The 20,412-nt window shown below is 54.7% G+C and overlaps 1 protein-coding gene across 8 annotated transcripts in view; it reads right to left on the reverse strand.

The window, feature by feature from the left end:
* GAK (cyclin G associated kinase) overlaps positions 1–20,412 on the reverse strand; it is a 50,647-nt gene that overhangs the window by 9,764 nt on the left and 20,471 nt on the right. For 5 of the 8 annotated variants that reach the window (XM_081139704.1, XM_081139701.1, XM_081139705.1 and 2 more), the window contains 11 exons: positions 14,694–14,743; positions 13,997–14,145; positions 13,406–13,528; positions 12,348–12,481; positions 9,201–9,395; positions 8,703–8,820; positions 8,293–8,372; positions 2,375–2,568; positions 1,480–1,629; positions 848–1,297; positions 330–503 (listed from right to left, as the gene is read on the reverse strand). In XM_081139704.1, the coding sequence (XP_080995830.1) occupies positions 330–503; positions 848–1,297; positions 1,480–1,629; positions 2,375–2,568; positions 8,293–8,372; positions 8,703–8,820; positions 9,201–9,395; positions 12,348–12,481; positions 13,406–13,528; positions 13,997–14,145; positions 14,694–14,743 (1,817 nt within the window). The remainder of the gene's footprint in view (positions 1–329; positions 504–847; positions 1,298–1,479; positions 1,630–2,374; positions 2,569–8,292; positions 8,373–8,702; positions 8,821–9,200; positions 9,396–12,347; positions 12,482–13,405; positions 13,529–13,996; positions 14,146–14,693; positions 14,744–20,412) is intronic. The other 3 variants (XM_081139703.1, XM_081139700.1, XM_081139707.1) reach the window with 1 other exon arrangement.

The raw sequence follows: 20,412 nt of genomic DNA on the forward strand, positions 1-20,412 counted from the left end.
CACTGGGCTCAGCCACTATGGACCAGCCTCCCCCCGAGGCTAAGCACACATCACGGACTACTGAAATGACCAGGTGGATGGGGGAGCAAGCGGAGAAGCTTCCAGGACTATGTTGCATGTCACCCTTCCCCGCAGGTGGCCCACACACTCGCTCACGGGTGCATATAGCACCCCCAGAACCTCCTCCAACCTCCCCAAACACCTAGCAGAGCTTGAGGGGTGGACACCAGAGGGTCACATCCCCCTCCAGGGGAGGGAGGACCTGCAGCTGGGAGGGCTCAGCCCGGGATACACAGTGGCCCCTCTGTTGGCCTCTCAACCGCACTCACCCAGCTGTAGGAAGTCGGTGCTGCAGGCCGGGGGTGGGGCGCTGTGGGTGGAGGGGAAGGTTGCAGACTGGGCAGTCAGAGAGTCCGAATTAACAAATTCACCAAAGAGGTTGGGCTTGGGGCAGGGCTGGGCGTCTGGATGGGATGTCAGCAGGAGAGGGTCAAACGGGTGGGCTGCAGAGACACCAAGGAGCAGGGAGGTGAGCCCCTGTGCAGGCACCACAGCAGCACCTCAACCAGAGCATCATGCGCGGACCACAGACAACAAGATAACCCGGCAGACTCAGGATGACACGAGAGACCGAGAGCTGGGCACATCCTCGGCCAATGCTCTTGCCTGACTTTCTGAGACAGCAGCTGAGAGGGAAGGGCTGGAGCTCAGGACAGGCGGTGGAACCAGAACCCATAGCACCCGCCTGCACCCCCACCCATCAACTCTCAGAGCTCCACCCAGGCCGGGCGCCAGCTCACAGACCTAGAGGCAGAACCACTGAAATCTCTCATCTGCTCGCACGTACCGGCCACAGCAGGCGTGCTCGTTGTAGGGGCAGGGCTTGTGAAGAGCAGGGGAGTCTCCCCACTGAGGAGATCGCCTGGGGGACCCTCGGGAGCAGCCTCAGGGGCTCCCAGGAGGCAGCTGAGGAGGTCAGCGTTGCTGGGGGGGCCCACGGGCCCCTGTGAGGGGGGTGCCGGCCCCGCCTCGGAGTGCAGCCCCAGGAGGTCAACGCCATCCTCGGGCCGCATGGGTTCCTGTGGCGTGGTGGGCGTGTTTGCATCAAAAATCAACTCTTGCTCTTGCGCCTTCGCTGCCAGGCCTGGCGTGTCTTCGTCGGCTGTGTCCCTGCTCTCAGCAGAGAGGGTTGCCGCGCACTCATCCGACGGCTCGCTCTCACATGCGTCCTCAGCGGGGGCGGAGGGAGTCTCCTGGGCAAAGTTACTTTCTGGGCCCATCTCCGAGTCTTTCTCCTCTGAAAGAAAGCAGCATGCTGACAGGCAGAAGTCACCACAGACAGGCGGTGGGGACAGGCCCCGCAGGAGGCCGGGACAGAGGGTGTGAAAACAAGCTGAGGGAGTTCAGGCCTGCAGGCCCAAGGGGGAATGGAGATGCTCAGAGAAGCGAGGGGCCTAGGCATGTCCCCGCAGTGCCTACCCTGCCAGTCCAGCGTGTGCAGGAAGTGGTTGGTATCAGTGCTGCTGCTCTGGGGTGATTCTGACTCTGTGGGCTCAGTGTCAAGAGATCCCATCTCAGCGTCGTACTGAGCAGTGGAGCCTGGCTGCCGGGGGAGCTCGGGCTTCCCTGCTGGGAGAGGAGGGCATCAGGCCACCCAGCCCCAGATGCACCACCACTGCAGCAGCCCAGCCAGACCTCCAGGACCCTGTGCTGACAGCCACCAAGGGTCAGTCTGTGAATGGATCCCAGTGCAGGCTCAGACGTTGGCCTGCTCACACACGTACACACATGCACACGCACACATGCACACATGCTCGTGCACACACATGCACATACTCCCACAGCGCGCGCGCGCGCACACACTTTCAGGGGTACTTAGCTGTCTTCATATGAGAAAATGTAAAAATGCAACCCAGAACGTGAAGCACACTGTGCTGTGGTCAGCAGGCAGAACCTGAGTCCTACCAGCCAGTGCACTTCCTATGCTACCTTTTTTGTAATTGCTCTGAAATAAGACGAGATAACTGAGCTGAGTGGGGGGAGTGGCTAGGAAAAAGCTCTGGGGTGCCGGTGGCCTCGCTACACCCAGCTGGTCCCGAGAGGCCTCAACGTCTCCAGGTCACGTATGAAGTGGATGAACATCCAAGAACAAGCCCTCTGACCAGCGTGACTCAGACCTGATGCTCTTGTGGGTCCCAGCCCTGCCTGCGACTATCCCCAGGGTGGGGGCTGCTCGGTGTGCACAGTGGGCATGGGCAGAACTTGGACATTGCAAATACTCAGTCCCTAAGGTGGAGGCCCCAAGCCTCCCCGCACCCCACACACAGCCTGACCCTGAGGGTTCCTGGTGCTGAAGCCAGAGCAAGGATCTCACCAAATTTAGACAGGATGTCCTGCTGCTCCTCGCGGCTGGAAAAGAGGATTTTGGGGTTCAGCCCTCGCATGCTCGTGCTCTCCCAGGGTGGGGCCTCCCGGCTGGGCCTGTCTCGGGGCTCCACCTCCACGTCCAGGTTCACTTGGAACAAGTCTGGGTATTTCTCCTGAATGTCACAGGCGTCCAGGTCATACCTGCAGGTGGAAGGAGATGACGGGTTCCACAGGCCACCCCACTGTGCCCCGAAGATGTGCACACAGCAGGCCGTGTGCTCTCCAGGCACAGGCATGGTGGTGGGGATAGTCCAGAAGCCCACCCGCTGCAACTCACTCTGGCTGCACAAGCACTGCGGCAAAGGGTCTGTGCACCCCTCAGAGCAGCGCCCAGCTTGTCGGGGGCACTGAGCCTGCCCTCACCTCCTGGGTGCTGGGTTCAGGTCAGGACATCAGATATTAGGTAAATGTGTATCCATGAAAATGATGCCTTCCACCCTGGCAAAACTCCCCAATGGTTAACAGGTGCCGTGAGATGAAGACCCCACCATCGCCTGCAGGGACGGGCAGCTTGGTGCCATGCTCGCCGTGGGCCAGGGAGGCAGCACCTTCCGCGCCTCCCCTGCTGGGAGGGAAAGGGGACAAGGCTGGAAGCTGGAGACTCCAGTCTCCAAGTGGTACTGGGGGCAGCGGCCAGGGGCCGGGCACATGTGGGGCACAGGTGGGACACAGGTGTGTCAGGGAGAGCTGGCAGTGGTACTTCAGTTGCCACCCACTGACCATCCTAACTGTGGCTCTGCACCTCTCTAGGAAACTCCGTAAGTTCACAGGCTCCCCACGACCACCTCTGACATCATTCTCACTAATGGTGCCAATGCTCTTCAGCAGCAGCAGGCTCCCAGGGTCAAGCTGTCTACGCCACCAGGCGCCTGTGTGCATCACTGTTCTATGTGTATCGAAGCAGTAAAACAACAGAAAAAATGAACACAAAGATGGCAGCAGGTTCCTGAGACCCAAGGTGTGCAGGGAGGGAACCTGCCGTCCTCCACTGTGCATGGGACACCCACCCAAAACCAACCACAACCACTGGGCGCAGAAGGGGCCGCGGAGACAGCCACACATGTAGTTAGCAAGGGCAGCAGAGCCACAGCAGACTCTCCCCAAAATAAAACCCACGAGAGCAGGACCTAGGGGTGACGCCCGCTTCAAGCCCTCCCTCCTACAGACACCACCTCAGCACGGGGCAGGATGCAGCGCAGAGCGCACAGCCGCCCACGTCACCCACTTCTCCGATGGCAGCAGCCCCCGTCCACTCACTCCCAGCCCAGAGGCCACCACGGCCTGCCTTCCTCTCTAGTCTGGGCACCCGCAGCAAGAAGACAACACAGGCCACCTCTCAACCAGGCAGGAGCAGCTACAGAGGGACAAAGAGGCGGTGAGCAAGACAGCAATGCCGGGGAAGCAGGAATCCAGCTGCTAGCGAGGGCCAGGGAGGAGGGAGCGAGGCGGGGGCCACACCAAGGGGCTCATGGCCCCTGCGGCTCAGCGCTGAGCACCGCACTGGTGGCCGCCCACCCCGCCTCCCCACCCTCACTGGCCCCAGGAGACTGGCCTGGGCCTAGCTGCTCGCCAGCAGGCAGTGAGGGCACAATGAGGGCCTGTGAGCAGGGAGGCAGCCACGGGCCCGGGGTTTCAGAGGGCACAGGGCTCAGGCCTACTGCGCTCCTGACAGGCTTGGCAAGAAACAAAAGCACAACCTGTGCCAGGGAGGGAACCCTTCCCCACTTCAACAACCTGGGGACCTGCCTGCCGCAGGACGCCTTGCCGAGAACGGACCTAGTCAGGCCATCCGACAGTGCACCCCAGCAATGCCATCCCCAGTTCCTCTCTGTCCTTCAGCTGTGTCTACAGGGGAGCCTGCCTGCAGACACACAGGTGCCTGCTCCAGGGAGCCCCACCGCTGTCTCCGCAACTGACGGCCCACTCCTGGAGGCACCAGTGATGCACAGACCCAAGCACACGTCCATCTCCAAACCCGTGTAACCAGACATTCAAAGAAAGCCATTCCCAGCCCCAAGGTCTCTGTGCCTCTCCAAGCCACCCTCCCACCCAGGAGCCACTCAATGGCTGTCATGACCACACGAGGCCTGAGCCCATAAAATGGGGCCATGTGACCCAAGTCCCTCTGCTCACAGCTGTGTGTTGCAAGTTGCACCCGCCGCTGGAGCGTGAGTTCGCCAGTGTGCTATCCACCACCGCCGGGTTTTTCTACTCGGTTACCATGGCTGTCAGCTCTGGCCAGTGTTGCTCACTGGTTAGAGCATCGGCTCGCGGACTGAAGGGTCCTGGGTTCGATTCCAGCCAAGGGCACATACCTAGATTGCAGGCTCTATCACCAGCTGGGGGGAGGGGGGGGTTGGGGCCTGTGCAGGAGGCAACCACTCGATGTTTCTGTCTCACATCAATGTTTCTCTCTCTTTCCTTTCTACTCTCTCTGAAGAGCAGTGGAAAAAATATCCTTAGGTGAGGATTGAAAAAAACAAAACAGCTGCCAGGTACAGCGCAGCGACTGTAGTTAACAACTTTGTCATGTACTTGAAAGCTGCTAACAGAGAGGTCTTGTTCACACCACAAAAAAAGAATTCATAACTACGTGGTGATGGACATTAACTAGACGTACTGTGATCATTGCACAGCACATACATTAACAAATCACGTTGTACCCCTGAAACTAATGTGCCCATCACACCCATGAAGAAAGAACAGTGCTGCTGGGAACACTTTTGGCTGAGTCTATTTTGGTCCTAAGCACTTACTTCTTGGGGACACAGGCAGACACCCAGCAAGAGCACTTCCCAGAGTGGCTTCACCCCACTCCCACTGCTCCCCATCCTCCAGCTTCCAGAAGTGTCTTTCATTTTAGCCATTTTCGTCAGAGGACAAAGCGGCTTTGTGCTTCCCTGATGTGCAACAGTGGTGAGCACCTTCCCATGAACTCACCACCCACTAGGACCTTTTCCCTTCTCAATCTAATTCTTCACAGGTCCTGGGCGTGTGAGCTTCGTCTGAGTATGAACTGCAAACACTGGTCTGAAAACATCTACCCGACTTTCGTTTCTGAAGGATAGTTTCCCTGGAGATAGAACTCCAAATTGGCAATTTTTTCCTTTGAGCACAGAATTGGACCATGACCTCCTGGTTCACAGGTTGACGCTCAACCACAGAGCCACACCGGCCAGACATAAAGAAGGCTTTTGCGTCTAAGGTTTGATGTCTTTCATCAGTCTAACAAACTTTTAGCCAGCAGGTTTTCAAACATTACTTCTGCTCTACGCCTTCTCCTCCGAGGACCCCAAATGAAGGCATGCAGGGCTCGCCGGGGTCTCCTGAGTGCTCTCGTGACCCTTTCTGTGGCTCCCGCCGCCCTCTATGCTGAGTCTGAAGACATTTTCTACCAACCCTGACTCCTGTGTTCTGCTGGGTCTGCTCTGTGACTGAACAGCTCTAGTTCCCGAACTTGCACCTGCACTGTTCACACAGCCCAGGCCTCGAGCAAAAGTCCACCTTCCATTTTCTTGAATGTTATTCAGTTGTTCCAAGTCCTCAACCATCCCAGCTTCCGACTCAACTGTGCACCACCATCTACCTTTTCCTCTTCGGCTTTCCCATTTGGTCTTTGAAACAAGTGTGCTTGCTCGTGGCTGAAAATGTCGAAGCTCTGGGAGTCATCTTCCTCCAAAAGAGGGGAGGACCCAGAAACGTGAGAGCTGTAACACTCCTCCTCTCTGTGGTCTTTTCGTATCAGAACATCACAAAAATTTTAAAGTATCAGTATGAAAAAAACACACTACAGAAACAAGGAAGTAAAAATACAGAAAGAGTAATAACACATGGTTTCCTGGCACTGGGGACGCTTTTCCTGAGCCTGCACCAGGGGCAGGCCCCACAAGGCACATCACCTGCATGAGTGTGCTGAGCCCCCCAGGACCCAGGGTCAGAGCTCAGTTCTCCAGGACCCTGGGGTTGTGTCCTAATTACGCCCTGGCACTGGGCAGGACACGGGAGTGTGGGGAGTGCAGGCCAGAGGAGCTGCAGCAGTTGTCTCTGGAGCCTCCTGGCAGGCCCCCTCTTGCTGCTGGAACATGCTGTGTCTGGGTTTCCCACAGTGTGTGAGTGTGTGTGCGCGTGTGTGTGTGTGTGCCCGAGCAGAGAGCATAGCAGCTAGATCAGGCCCTGAGTGTGGACACCTGTTCTGCCCCACACTGGCTTAGTTAGTTCAGCTGCCAAGCCCAGAGTCTCCATGTCTCCATCTAAAACATAAGCTGAGCCCTAGCCAGGCGGCTCAGTTGGTTGTACGTTGTCCCATACACCAAAGGTTGCGAGTGTGATTCCCAGTCAGGGCACATATTGGGGTTGCGGGTTCTATTCCAGGTCAGGGCTCGTACGAGAAGCAACCCATTGAAGCTTCTCTCTCACATCGACGTTTCTCCCCTCACTTCCTCTCTCTAAAATCAATAAAAACATCCTTAGGTGAGGATGAAGTTTAAAAAATAAAAATAAAAAATTTAAAAAGCTGAATGAGATGCCTGCTCATCCTGAGGCTGGATGTACGTTGCCAGGCCTCTAGCACTGCAGCTTTAACGAGCTGTGTGAGGAATGCAGTGAACCGAGTCAAGCCAGGTGAGGACAGAGGCCTGCTCCTCAGCTTAGTTGCTCAAGTTTATCTCTAAACCAGACCGTGAGTGTCTCTTCACCCCAATCTCGCTGTCCAGCAGAGTGCTTTGCACATAGCAGGTACTCAATAAAAGTGGTGGCGCGCAAGGAACACATTTCACCTGGTCCTGCCACATTGTTCTCGGTCTCTGCCTAGAAACCAAGGTGCCCAGTGGAAGCCCATGGTCCTTCTGAGGAGGGGTCCTGGAAACTGAACACCTCAGATCTGGGACAGGCAAGGACTGAAGTCCAACCTGGCAAATGGCCATGAGAGAACCTATTCCTGTCCACTGTGCTGTGATTGTGGGTAGGTGGTGCACAGCTAGCGGTGCTGGCACTCTGCCCCTCCCACATGAGACCATGGTGGGTGTGTCCCCATGAGGCAGGTTAGTAAAAGGGGAAGTTCCCCAACGAGTAGAATGAGGGAACTGAGACAAAGAGTAGAGCAAACAGCCAGTAACGAGCAGCTAATGAGTCACCAAAGACACTGAGGGGCTGATGATGGTTTACACCTCTCCTCCCCAACCCAGGAAGGGAGTAACAGAGACCCAGTTAGTGCCATGAGTGCCAGACAAGGTTGGAAATAAACAAGAACCACGGTCAGAACCAGACAGACCCAAGACAGAGGTGAAGCTGATGACATCCCAGAGCGCACCACACACCCATCCTGATGCATGAGCCCGAGACACCTGAGAAGCTGATGAATGTGCCAAGACCTCCCCCAAACCCACATACAGGAAACAGATGAAAGCCCTCCTCTGGAAAGGATGGGCACCACTCTCCTGAGCACACCCATGCCCCCTTTTCTCAGTGTGCACTTCTGCTCTTTGTCCTAAGCTCTGAGGGTTCCAACAAGACTTGCACCCAGGGGAGCAGGGGCTGTGGCAGCACATCCCAGGCTAATGCCTGACCCTGTCTCAAGGGCCCTGCCACTACGACTTCTATCGGAGCCAGAGGAGCCACACCTGGGCTCACTCCCGCTGTTGTGATCCTGCTTCTCCTACCCTAAGCCCGTACTTGTCTCTGTCCCCAGCTTTAATAAGTGGACTCTTAAAGTCACCTGGACTTATATCTTGATTTCTTTCCTTCATGAGGTAAAGAACTCACACATCCCACCCTGTGCATGGACAGAGTCATCTCGGTCCAGCCCCTTCCCCAAGACACCTGCCAGCACTCCGCCCTTTTTCCCTCCCACATGTGACACCAACACACTTGGCAAACTTCACAGTGGTCGCGTTCCGAGGCACAAATCCCGTGTGGAACTGGACCTGGAACATCTTCATGGATGCCATCTGGAGAGAGAGCAACACAGCACAACCATGAGCTGGGAGGTGACACCAGACTTCACATCAGACACTAGTTTATGAGCTCTGAGAGCCTTGTGCACAGCTCCCAGTGCTGAGGATATGGGGACGGGGGGATGGCACCCTCTCTGACAAGTGACTCCTCAGGGTCCCAAGACCTCCATGCAGATGGCAATGCCGTAATGTGAGGAAAACTCAGGTCTCAGTCTAAACCCCTCCGCCCTGCACTTTGTGGGCGGGCACAGAAGGAGAGGTCAGAGCTCATCAGCCCCTCTTGAGCACCCAGCCCGTGGGGCCCAGGCCATCAAGCACGCTCACCTTGGCCTGCAGTCTTCCTCCCAGGGTGGATCTTGCGTGGTAGATCACAATGAGCACGTCCCCTTGGACGGTTGTGCCCAGGGGAATGACCGCTTTGCCGTCCTCGATTTTAAAGTCCCTAAGAGCAGAATGAGGAGAGGGTCCCGTGAGACAAAAACGTAACACTGTGGAATCAGCTGCCAGTCCTCCTGAAGCACCAAGGCCCCACTCCATGCAGTCCGGTCTTCCTGGGCTTGCTACAAACTATTTCAGGAGTGGGCACTCCAGGAAATGAATTCTAAGAAGCTGCTCCTCAGCAGGACATCATGGAAACCTCCATACCTGCCCTTCTGCCAGGCCCGCCCGTCCCCAGGCCCAGGCCTAGCAGTGAAGCCTGCTTGCTGCTCCTAGTGGAAGCTGAGGCAGAGCTTCAGCTACCAAGGTCCCTCCCTTGCCTCCCAGCAACAGCTCCCTCCTCCTTCCCCAGAGGAACAGGAGCGCCCTGAACTCTGCGCTCACTTCATTTTGTCGTACTCCTGGGACGTGGTGGCCACGCGCTCATCCCCCACATACACCTCACAGAAGGGTCTGCAGCCACTCCTCTGCTTGTTGAACAGTGGCACAGGCGTCATGACAACAGCCCGCACCAGGATCGGCTTGCTGTGGGGCATGATGGGCTCCTCTGCCACCATGTCACACATGTACTCGATGTACCTGCAGAGAACACACAAGGCACACCACAATGCTCTGGGCAGGGCCGTGTGCAACGTCACACGCACACTCTGTGCATGGCCACGTGACACATCGTACACATACTGTGCACGGCCACGCACCACATCCCACGCACACTGTGTGGCCACAGGCCACGTCCACACACGCTGTGCGGGGCCATGGGCCATGTCACACACACGCTATGTGGGGCCACATGCCACATCACACACACTGTGCAGTCCAAACACCATGTCACAGGTGCTCCACTCAGCACACAAGACCTTTTGTCAATCAAATGTACGAGTTTAATGCCATCAACGACCCCTGAAGTAAGGTTCTAGTTCCACCTCCCAAATGCGATGCTCTCTTTTCATTCATTCAGTTCAAAATATTTTTGTATTTTCTCAACTCTGAGTCATGGAAAATTTAGAAGTAAATCATTTAATTCTAAAATGCTTAGGGATTTTTCCAGCTACCTTGCTGTTCCTGATTTCTAACTGAATTCTACTACAGCCCATTAACATATTTGTGTGGTTTCTACTCTTTTAAATCGGTTGCGGTTTAACGGCCCAGAGTACCATGTTGTTACTGAACAATTCCATGTGCCTTGGAAGGACGCATCCTGTTGCTGTGAAACATTCTGTAGAACTCAGGTAGGCCTGGGTGTTTGGGGGCTGTGTCAGTCTGTGCACCTGTCTGTCCTTCCTGAAAGGGAGGATGCTGAGGTCCGCACTGCCCTCGGGATTGCCATCTCTCCTCTCAGCTCCACATTTCTGCTCTATGAACTCAGAATCCCGTCCCGTGGGTCCACTGCTCAGTATTCTTTGGCACGGGTCTCCACAGCGCTGGTGCTCACCCAGGTGTTCCTCCTGCATCTGGGCTCCTGCCACAGGTAACCCCTCCTAGACAGGCAGCAGCGCTGACTTGCTTCTGATCAACAGAAGGGATGGGAAATCATTTCCACGCACTGTCACAGTCTATCTCACTAGGGGACTCCTCTCGCTAGCAAGAGGCCGATGCCAGGACCTAAACCACAGCTGAAACCCGAGTAGGAAGTAGGTCAGGTTGAAGGAGAAGCACTGGCTCGGAGTTAGGTTCCTGGAAGAGTGGCTGGCTATACCCAACAGCATCTCTGCAGACCTGGGCAGGAGTCGTGGTGGCTGCTTTGTGGCTGACGCTCAGGCTACCCCACTGACCATAGTCTTACCTGACTCTGTCCCAAGTGCACGCGGTCCATCCCTGGGGCTGCTCTCCACCTGCCGTACCTCTTCCCTGCAATGGCCGCCATGGTCAGGCAACCACCCTCCGGCCACTGTTTGTTCAGCTGCTCCTGGTTCCTGCTCCCTGGTCTCCTCTTGGGTTAACTGCAAGCTCCTTGTGCTTCTTCCATTTGTTCCCTCTGCTGACTTGAAATCTTCACTGGCTGCCCTGGGGTTTCTGACGGGGATCCCTCTGGAATTTACTGTAATCTCTCTTGTTCCACCTCTAAGTGTGGCTCTAGCAGGGAGCACAGGGCACACGCAGGGGCTTTCTCTGTCTATGCCGTTTAATCCTGCTCAGGGTCCTCTAAGCCTGAGGTTTGAGGCCACCATCACCTCGGGGAAATTCTCAGTGCCTGTCTTCAGTGTGACGGGCAGCTGCCCATCTCCTTCACAGTTCTCTCCACATGCCCTCCTCTGACCGACAGGCCTGGGAGGCAGCCTTCACCATCACCTGTGCTGCCATGTCCAGCATTTCCACTCCTCCTTCCTCACAGCCCCATCTCTGCTGAAGGCCTGACCTCTCTGCCCCATACCAGTGTTACTCAGCTATGTAAACCTCCTGCCTGTCCCCCTGGGAGCCACACTCCAATCCCCTTTGCAAGCCCTTCTGTGAGTGCCCAGTGTAGACTCAAGAGGACAGACTCCCCAGTCTCTGCGGCCTCGCTGGCTTCTGCATACACTGACCACTCGCTGGCCCTTCTTTCTGGCACCAGCTCACATCCTCTGCTTAGACTGCAGGTGGCAGAGTGCTCTAACGACCAGCCACTGCTCCAACAGGTTGGAAGAGTCCTGAGTTTGGAGCTGGTCCCACTGTTTTTTAAGGAGTTAGGGTGGGAACGATGCTCTACATACCCGCACATCCCCAAGGAAGCAGCCTGGGGCCTGGGTGGGGTCCCAGTGTCAGGCACTTGCCACCGCTAACAGCCCTCTTCCTGGGTCTGCCAACTGTGAGCGGCTGCTCAGCAGGATCCTACGGCTGCAGGCAGAATTCGGGAACCCTCGATATATTTGGAATTCAGGAGCAAAAATGGCTTTTAGGTCAACATGCTAAAAGGGTCAGCGGTCTTTCACTTTGCTTGGTGGCCTAGCCCACGTTCCAGTAACACATTATACACAGCTTGTGGCTAGCTCCCTGGGCAGCCAAGGTATATAACACTGCACCACACCCACCCCTAGACATTAAGGTGGCCCTACAGCAGGACAGCATTTACCTGCCCCCACCCACTGTCCACAGGCTGTGTGACCATCCAGGGCAGGAGGAATGGCCTGGAACAACCAAACCCTGGCTGGCCTGGACACCTTCCCTTTTTTCCTGCATCACTCACGCAAACAAAACCCACATGTGCACAGAGCTGGCGACCAGAGGCACTGTCCCCATGCCCCAGTGAGCCAGTGGCCGTGCCCGGCTCAGGCACAGGCCTCTTGGCCATGCCTGCTACAAGAGCTGGCACCCAGGAACTGGACAGAGGTACTGCTCCCCGCCCAGGGCCCTGGGAGGCTGAGACTGACCCTCCCTGACTAATTGGCTGGTATCGGGCAGGGTTGAATTCACCAGGCCAGAGCTCTAACCCACACCCCACAATCCCCACCTCACAATCCCCACCCCTTCCCAAGCCCTTCTCACTTCCCATGACCCATGGCTACAACTGTCTGGGGACACCCCAGCCAATGTCCCACAAGAGGGACACAGTACCTTTTGTGGGATGGCCAAATGCCTGGTGGGCAGCGCTTCATGCTGAACATGTACACGGCGGCCTCGGCGGTGCTGAAGAGCCGGCAGAAGCACAGAAAGGAGCAGACAGCCACAGCGGACGCGGCTCTCCCATCCTAGGACAGATGGCACAGGGCAGCTCACTCAGGTCCCAAGCGCCTGCCTCCCTAGGGGACAGACAGCAGGGCCCATCCTCGGGGCTGGGAGCAGGTTTTGGAACTTACGGACACATACCGACGGGGTGAAAACCCAGTACCCAGAGAAAAAGTTCCTTCGCAGAAAGCATAAGATGGCCAGCGACTCCAGCTGGACAAGGCTTACACTCACTGTCCCCGGGCCTCACACTCACTCCCTTACTGAATCCTCTTCGTTGTCACTCCTGGTGTGACTTTTACCACCACCACCAGGATAGCTGCGCTAATCTTTGAGTGCACTCTCGGCAGGTGCCCTTGTGTGACACCCACAAACTAAAGCTGCACTGTGCATCAAGGATAAGGGTGGTCCCTCAGCTGCAGAAATGAGGGACAAAGATGGAGTGCCATGAGGTAGTGGCCTCAGTGCTGGGTGGCTGAGACCTCTGTGGGTGCTGCCTCGAGGCCATCGGCATGCTGTATTAAAAGTGGGGTCCTGTGTGGGTGGTCTTCCAGAGTGTGTGCCCACACAGGGCATGGGGGCTTCACTGTCTAGTGAGGGTGAAGCCCAGCCAGGGCACCCAGGACAGCAGTCGCTGCTTCTGCGGGACCTGCCAGGGGTGCACATGCCAGCCCAGCACCTGCAGCATCTAGTTCTCGAGACGCAGAAGGCTGCTAGTGCTCAGAGAGCACACAGTGCTTCAGCTCGGCAAGGAGCCCCACTCCTGGCGCGTATCACCACCCAGGACACTAAGCCGTCCCTGGCCCTCTCCCAGCACTGTTATTATCTGACACCCTGGGTTTACATCTGTTCTCTGGCCAACCAGAGCGTCCCAGTGCAGGGTCCTCCCTGGCTCACGTCCTCTCTGCCGCATCCTGAGCAGAAGGTGGGAACGAGACCTCACTCACCATGCAGTGCAGCACACAGACATTCTTGTGGTCCTGCCGCAGCCACCAGTGCATGTCCCTGCAGACGCTATACAGACTACGCAGGCTCGGGGCCCGCCGGGCCGCCCAACAGCACTCGGAAACCTGCAGCAGGACAGAGCATGGTTCAGCCTGGAAACCCTGCAGCACCCTCGGGGAGGGGCTCTCATCTCAAGCACCTGCCCTGGCTCACACGCTCCTCTGAGACAGGATTTGTGCCAAGCAGATAGACTTGGCGAAGAGAACTGGGCACTGGCCCACTCCCACACCTGGGTCAGCTGTAAAAAACATCTGTGACCCACAGGTTCAGGTACCAAGAAAACTCTATGGCCTCAGGCCCCATAGGCGAGAAGCAGCGAGGCTCCGCTGGTTTCTGCAGTCACCTGTCTGACGCTTTCCAGTGTCCTTAGGACGGCCCTAGGCTGTGTCACCACACCCTTGAAGACACGGCCCTCCCACCACAGCCCCCAAGAACCCTGCAGAACCCCGGGCACTGCTCACTGGCGCTGCTGTGCAGGTCAACAGGATGGTCTGAAAATTGCACTGCAGTGGGAGGCAGAGCGGGTCACTCACCCGGTTGTGAAACTTGGAGGGCCGGTACGTTCTCGAGGACAGGTTGTAGACCGCATAGTGTCCCGGGTGCTTGGAGTCCAGAAACAATCGCACGTCTTCTATGTTGTTTTTGATGGCCGACTCCACACCTTCTGCCGGGAATGACATCACTGAAAGAGAGCAGCCATGTCAGCCCCCTGGGTGATAGCCTGGGGATGGCCACTCAGGCCTGCTTCTCCCGCTCCCGTAACTGGTGACCCATCAGTACAGCAAGTGCTGAGAGGGGTGCAGCACAGGACCCCCCACCCACTGCACTGCCTGTCCACTATGCAGAGAAGACTCTCTGGGATCTCCAGGTGGTACACCTGGCAGGAGGTTCTGCTGAGACCTGATGCACAGCAGGGTCTCCCAGTGCCCGGATATTGTTTTTGGTTTTGATTTTTGACTGGAGACCCAAGTTTTAACTGTGCATGGCCTCACATCATTCCTCTCACACCTCAGAGCCCCAGAAAAGTTCCAGACCAGGGAGAAGCTGCTTGACATTGGCACTGTCCACTGCAGGGCCTGGAGGTGCTCTAGACACAGGGATCGATGCCCCAGCCTTCCCCAGCAGCCTGCCCTTCACACCCGAGGTATAGCAGGCTGTGTGGGAGGCCCACGTCCTGTGTCCGTCGCCAACAGGAGGTCAGAAGTGCGCCCATGGTGAGGGGCAACGCACCTGCAATTCTGGATGTGATGTAGGATATGTCCAAGTCTCCTTTTGCGTAACTGGAATTCAAAAGAGCACTTCGTTATCACAGGAAATTTCTAAAGTTAAGTCACAAGAACTTAAAGTAGAGCAAGTCCTGGGGAGGCCATGGGGTGTGTGAGCATGTGTGTGTGTGCACATATGTGGTTCACTGTGTGTGAGTGCAATACCAGGATCTTTGTGAGCCCAGGCCCATGTGTGAGAGAAGCTGATGTCTCCCTGAGAGGCGACTGCAGGGTGGAGAGGCACAGACCCAGGACTGCTCTGAGTTCTCGGTGCTCTTCTCCCCTAGAGAGGTGTGACGGGGGAGCTGGTTATAAAGAGACAGTGGCAAGAATAGACAACAGAGCCTTCTGACACAGTACATTGTCATGTCTGGTGATCTCGAAAACACAAGGCAGACCAGAACGCAGAAACACAATCTTAAGGGACACAGTCAGCCTCAAAATCAGATGTGGCAGGGATGTTGAAATTATGAGACCAGGAATTTACAGCAACTATGACAGCATGCAAGAACAGATGAGCAGCCCAGCTGGCGTGGTTCAGTGGTTGAGCATCAACCTATGATCGAGGAGATTGGGGTTCGATTCCTGGTCAGGGCACATGCCTGGGGTTGTGGGCTCGATCGGCAGCAGGGGGCATACAAGAGGCAGCCGATCAATAACTCTCATCATGGATGTTTCCATTTCCCTTCCCCCCCCTGAAATCAATAAAGACATATTAAAAACAAACAAACACAACAGATAAACAAGGTGGTGAGAGAGACGGAAATCTAAGAAACAACCCCCCCACCCAAAAAAAGGGGCCAGACACAAAAACACTGCAGCAGAAGTGAAGGCTTTGATGGGCTCCTTAGATTGGACACAACTGAGGGTAGAATCTCTGAGCTACAGGAAATATCAACAGAATCCTCAACAACCGAACAGCAAAGAGAACAAAGGCCGCAAACACCAGAACGTGATATCTAAGGGCTGTGGGACAACCACGGAAGGAGTGACACACACATAAGGGGGACACAGGAGGAGAGAAAAGTATTTGAGACAATGACTGAGAATTTCCCCAAATTCAGATCAGACACCAAACTATGGATCCAGGAAGCTCAAAGAACACTAAGCACGATAAATGCCAGGAAAACCACACCCAGGCACACCACATACAATCTGCAGGAAATCAAAGGTAAAGAAACAATCCTGAAAGAAGCCAGAGGCTGGAGGGAGCACACACATATCTGACCTTCGAGGAACTAAGACAAGAGTCACACCGTCTTCTCAAAAACTATGCGAGCAAGAGTGGAATAAAATATCTAAAGTGCTAAAAGAAAAAATCACCAACACAGAATTCTGTGCCCGGTGAAATTATCTGCCAAAAGTGAAAAGGAAAACAGATTTTCTTAAGACAAACAAAAACTGAAGGGACGTGCTGCCAGTAGTACTGCTCTGCAAGAAACGTTGTTAGAAGTGTTTTAGAGAGAAGGAACAAAAGAGCGTCAAGGAAGGAAGGAATGAAAGTAGAATAAAAGCTTTTATTTTCGTCATTCTTAATTAATAAGTCTGTTCAAAACAATACTGGCAACAGGGTGTCAGTGTGCTTACGTGCGTGTGTGTGGACATGCATGCCTCCTAGTAAGTGATGAATGACAGCACGATGAGGGGATGGAGAGGCAATCAGGGTTACTGTGGCATCAGAGTGCTCCCAACACCAAGAAGTGCACAGTGTTACTGAATGTGGACTTGGATTAGCTGTGAGTGCACACTGCCAACCACAGGGCAACCACTAAGAAAAGTAGAGAAGCAGGACACGTGCTAAGAATGGTGAACACGGCATCTTATAAAATACTCCACTCAAACCACAAAAGGCAGAAAAAGAGGGACTATAAAAATAGGAACAAAGAACAGGAGCAGTGACTAGAAAACAGTAACAAAGGTGGTAGGAATTTGTGGTAGGAATTAACCCAACTGTATCGATAACCACTTTGAATGTCAATGGTCTAAATGCACCAATCACGAGACAGACCAACTACATCCTGTCTACAAAGTAACACGGACGCTGAGCCCTCTCCTCGTTTCCCAGCTTGTCCTGCAACTGCCCTGGTGCGGTTTCATTTGCTGTTCCTTTTCACAACTCGCTATGGTAATATTCCTTGGTGAGCCAGTTTCAACATATTTACTCCCAATCCGTGCTATATATTTTTGTTATTTTAAAGAAGTGTGGGGGTTTTTTGAGGAATAGAGAATTTTTGTTTTAAGGTAGTGAAATTTATTAATCATTTCCTCCATGGCTTGTATATTTTTGTCTCATTTAAGAAGTCTTCTAGTGTTAGAAAAATGTCTATAGTTTATTAGTTTTTTCTTAAAAAAACTGCTTCTCAGAATTAGATCTTTTAACTAGTGAGATTAATGCATTTCACTGCTATTAGATGGGGACTCAACTTTCTTTCCCCACATGGATGAGCATGGTCTCAGCACCCACCCCAACAAGTCCAAGGTTCCCTCTCAGGCCCAGTGTTCCTCTGGTCACATAGTCCTCGAGTGCACCATTTATCAGTCTCAGCCCTCAACACACAGCACTGACACTGAAAAAGCTCATGTGTAACAGGGACCATCCCTCATTACTCTTGTTTTTTTAAAGTACTGTTGGCAATTTTGGGTGAAATGAACTTTAAGATTAAAGTCTATGAAAACAATGTCAGAATTTTTTTGTATGGCAATGAATTTATAGATTAATCGAAACGTGACACCATCTTTAAAATTCTCCCAAACATAAACTACTCCACTTAGGTCTCCTTTTATGATTCTCATCGGACTCAGCCAGGCAGGGAAGCCCTAGCAGGGAGGTGGGTCCCGCTGGCTCCGGGGCACAGGGACCCCTGTGCAGGCTGGCTGCTCCACATGCCTGCTGCCACATGCACAACCCCCAGGGCGGCCAGCAAGCATCTAGGAGGGCAGGAAGGGAGCCTGCAGGCCTGGGGACGCTTCCCTGCTAGAGCCTAGAATCAGCACCGGACAAGTTCTAGAATTCACGCACAATAACAGCTGGGCAAGAGCAGCAGGCCTTCCCGGGAAGGACAGAGGAGGCAGGTCTGCGGCACAGACGGCACTGCAGCTGCAGGGCGGTCAGGCACAGCCAGGGTGGGTGGGGGGAGCTTGGGACGAGTGGGGACCTGGACAGCAGACTCGGATGGCACCCAGACTGCAGTCGGCAGAGGGGCCATTCTTGTCCAGGGAGAGCAGCTGGGAACGAATGAAAAACCCCCAAGTAAGGTCCACATGGATTAGAGACCTGGACGTACAAGGCAACCGTTAAAAGTACATTGAAACATCCTGAAGCGCGTTTTTAAACACGTCTAACCTCTTTAAGATGGGGTACAAAGGGCCTTCACAGGAAAACAAAAGACATACAAGAAAATATGGACAGATTTGTGCTTTAATTAAAACCAAACAGAGAAAGACAACAGACGAGAAACTGCTGTTTTGTCTTTTTCAGAAAGTGAATCAGTATGTAGAACATAAAATATATAAATCTAACAAAACCAAAACCCAATATGAAAAGAGCGAAGTACAGGTGGTTCAGAGAAGAGAAACGCACGTGGCCAGAGCTGCAAGGCCACAGGGAGACCCCAGCCTAGTGCTGGGGAGATCATGTTGGACTCTGCCGCTTGACCCATGAGTCCCCCCAAGCACCTGCGTGGGGCACACGGCACAGAGTGAACACGGTGAGCAGATGCCACAGGTTCAAAAACATGCAAAGCTGGGAACTGGTGCGCCTGGTCCGAGGCTGTATGAGCACCTGGTGTGTTGGCTCCAGGATGTGTGTGAGAGGTGCAGACATCTAAGGTCAGTACCTCAAACTGACGAGAGAAACAAGAGACCACAGACACATACGCAAGGCCCAGGCCCTGGCCTCCAGGACACAGACCAGCTGTGGGCACCCTGTGGCGCCACTGGAGGCAGCTGCAGACACACAGAGGTCACATCAGCGTGCACAGAAAGGGCCCCTCCAAGGTGAGGCCCCACGACTTCTGGGTCCACAGACCCTAGGAGAAGGTCTCTGCCTGTGGCAGAGGCTTCCTAGTGGCCCTAGAGAGTCCCCATTAACAGCGACCGGGGCACAACCACCCCACTGAGGCCTGAACTGGGTCCTCCTGTGGCATGCAGAGCCCTGGGTGGCCAGAGACCCTTGCTCGCAACATGGGACACCACCTGGATGACTGCATTGGTCTGGGCGGGGAGAGGTACAACTGCCTTCCACACCACGGCTGCCAAGAACTTGTGATCAGGAGCACGAAGGTCATGGCCATGGTCACTCCTGACCCCCTCGAGGAAAAGCCCCAGAAAGCGTGATGCACATGAGCACACACCTGTGATACACATGCACACAAATACACATACCTGTCCACACACCTGTGAACACACATGCACACAACTGCTCATACACAAATGCATGCCCACATAGTACACCCCCGACACACCCACATACGTACAAACACAGCAACTCACTCACACATGTAAACACATGTAAATACCTACACTTCCACTTGTGTACACCCACGCATGCACACACATGCCTCCTTATACATGTACCCACATGTGCACACTTGCTCACACACACACCACACACCTGCTCTCATGTGAACGTGTACACACCTACTCACATGCATGGGCACCCACATGTGCACACCTGCTCACACCCACACACATGCATACCTGTTCATACACATGTGCACGCCCACACATGAAAACGTGAACATGCACCAGTGTTGACACCCCCACTCATACAATACATGTGAACACATGTACAAATATATCCACACGCGTGTACTCACCCCACCCCCACTCGTGCACACCACACGTGTGCTCACACCACATGCTCACGCACAAGCACGCATGCCTTTGCCTATGGTGCTGACACAGTTGTAGACACAAAACGATAATCATAGCACCACAAAGACAGAAAAACAAGCCAAGAGATTTCCTCAACTGTCAACAGAATGTGCTGATCGCCAACGAAACAAAGGTTCCCAACCCTGGACTGAGTACATGACAGACACATCAAAGATCATCGCAAATCCCCTCCTGCGACAGGTTCACAGAGCAGCCAGAACGGGGAGTGGACGGCCTCGTGTTGAAGCAGACACCCCTGCACCGACCACGCTGGAGACCTGGGCCAGGCTGCAGGGCTCCCTCCTGAGGGCACAGCAAGTGCAGGTCGCACCTTTTGGTCATGGGGTTGTGGGCCAGCATTCAGAACAAACAGCCTGCAGCTGTGCAGACATGTGCTGCCCTGAACAATTCTCTCATAGGTGATGTTCACCCACACACTCAGGTCCTCTGGCCAAATCTGAGCGATCTCACGTTTAACATTAACGAAGTGCCCCTGTGCCCCACTAATGCCCGCTCACTCCACACCACAGAAAGGAAACAGCACAAACATGAGGTGTCACAGCAAGGGACACCAAGGCTGGGGCAAGGGTGACGTTATCCCACAGCTCCAGGGGCTCTGCTTGGCCGACACAGAGATGTCAGCCCTTCTCCGCTTTCCACCAAGTCCCTCATGGTAGAGGTGGAAATGGGGCTGTGGAGCCACCCACTTCACAGGGCAGAGCCCAGCCCGGGTATGCAGGCCCCACTGGTGGCCACGAGTGCAGGTTGTGTCAGGATTGGAGGTGGGACAGAGCCAAAGGTCAGAAAAT

Source organism: Miniopterus schreibersii, assembly GCF_964146895.1.
Source record: "Miniopterus schreibersii genome assembly, chromosome: 1".
In the NCBI taxonomy this organism is placed as follows: Eukaryota; Metazoa; Chordata; class Mammalia; order Chiroptera; family Miniopteridae; genus Miniopterus; species Miniopterus schreibersii.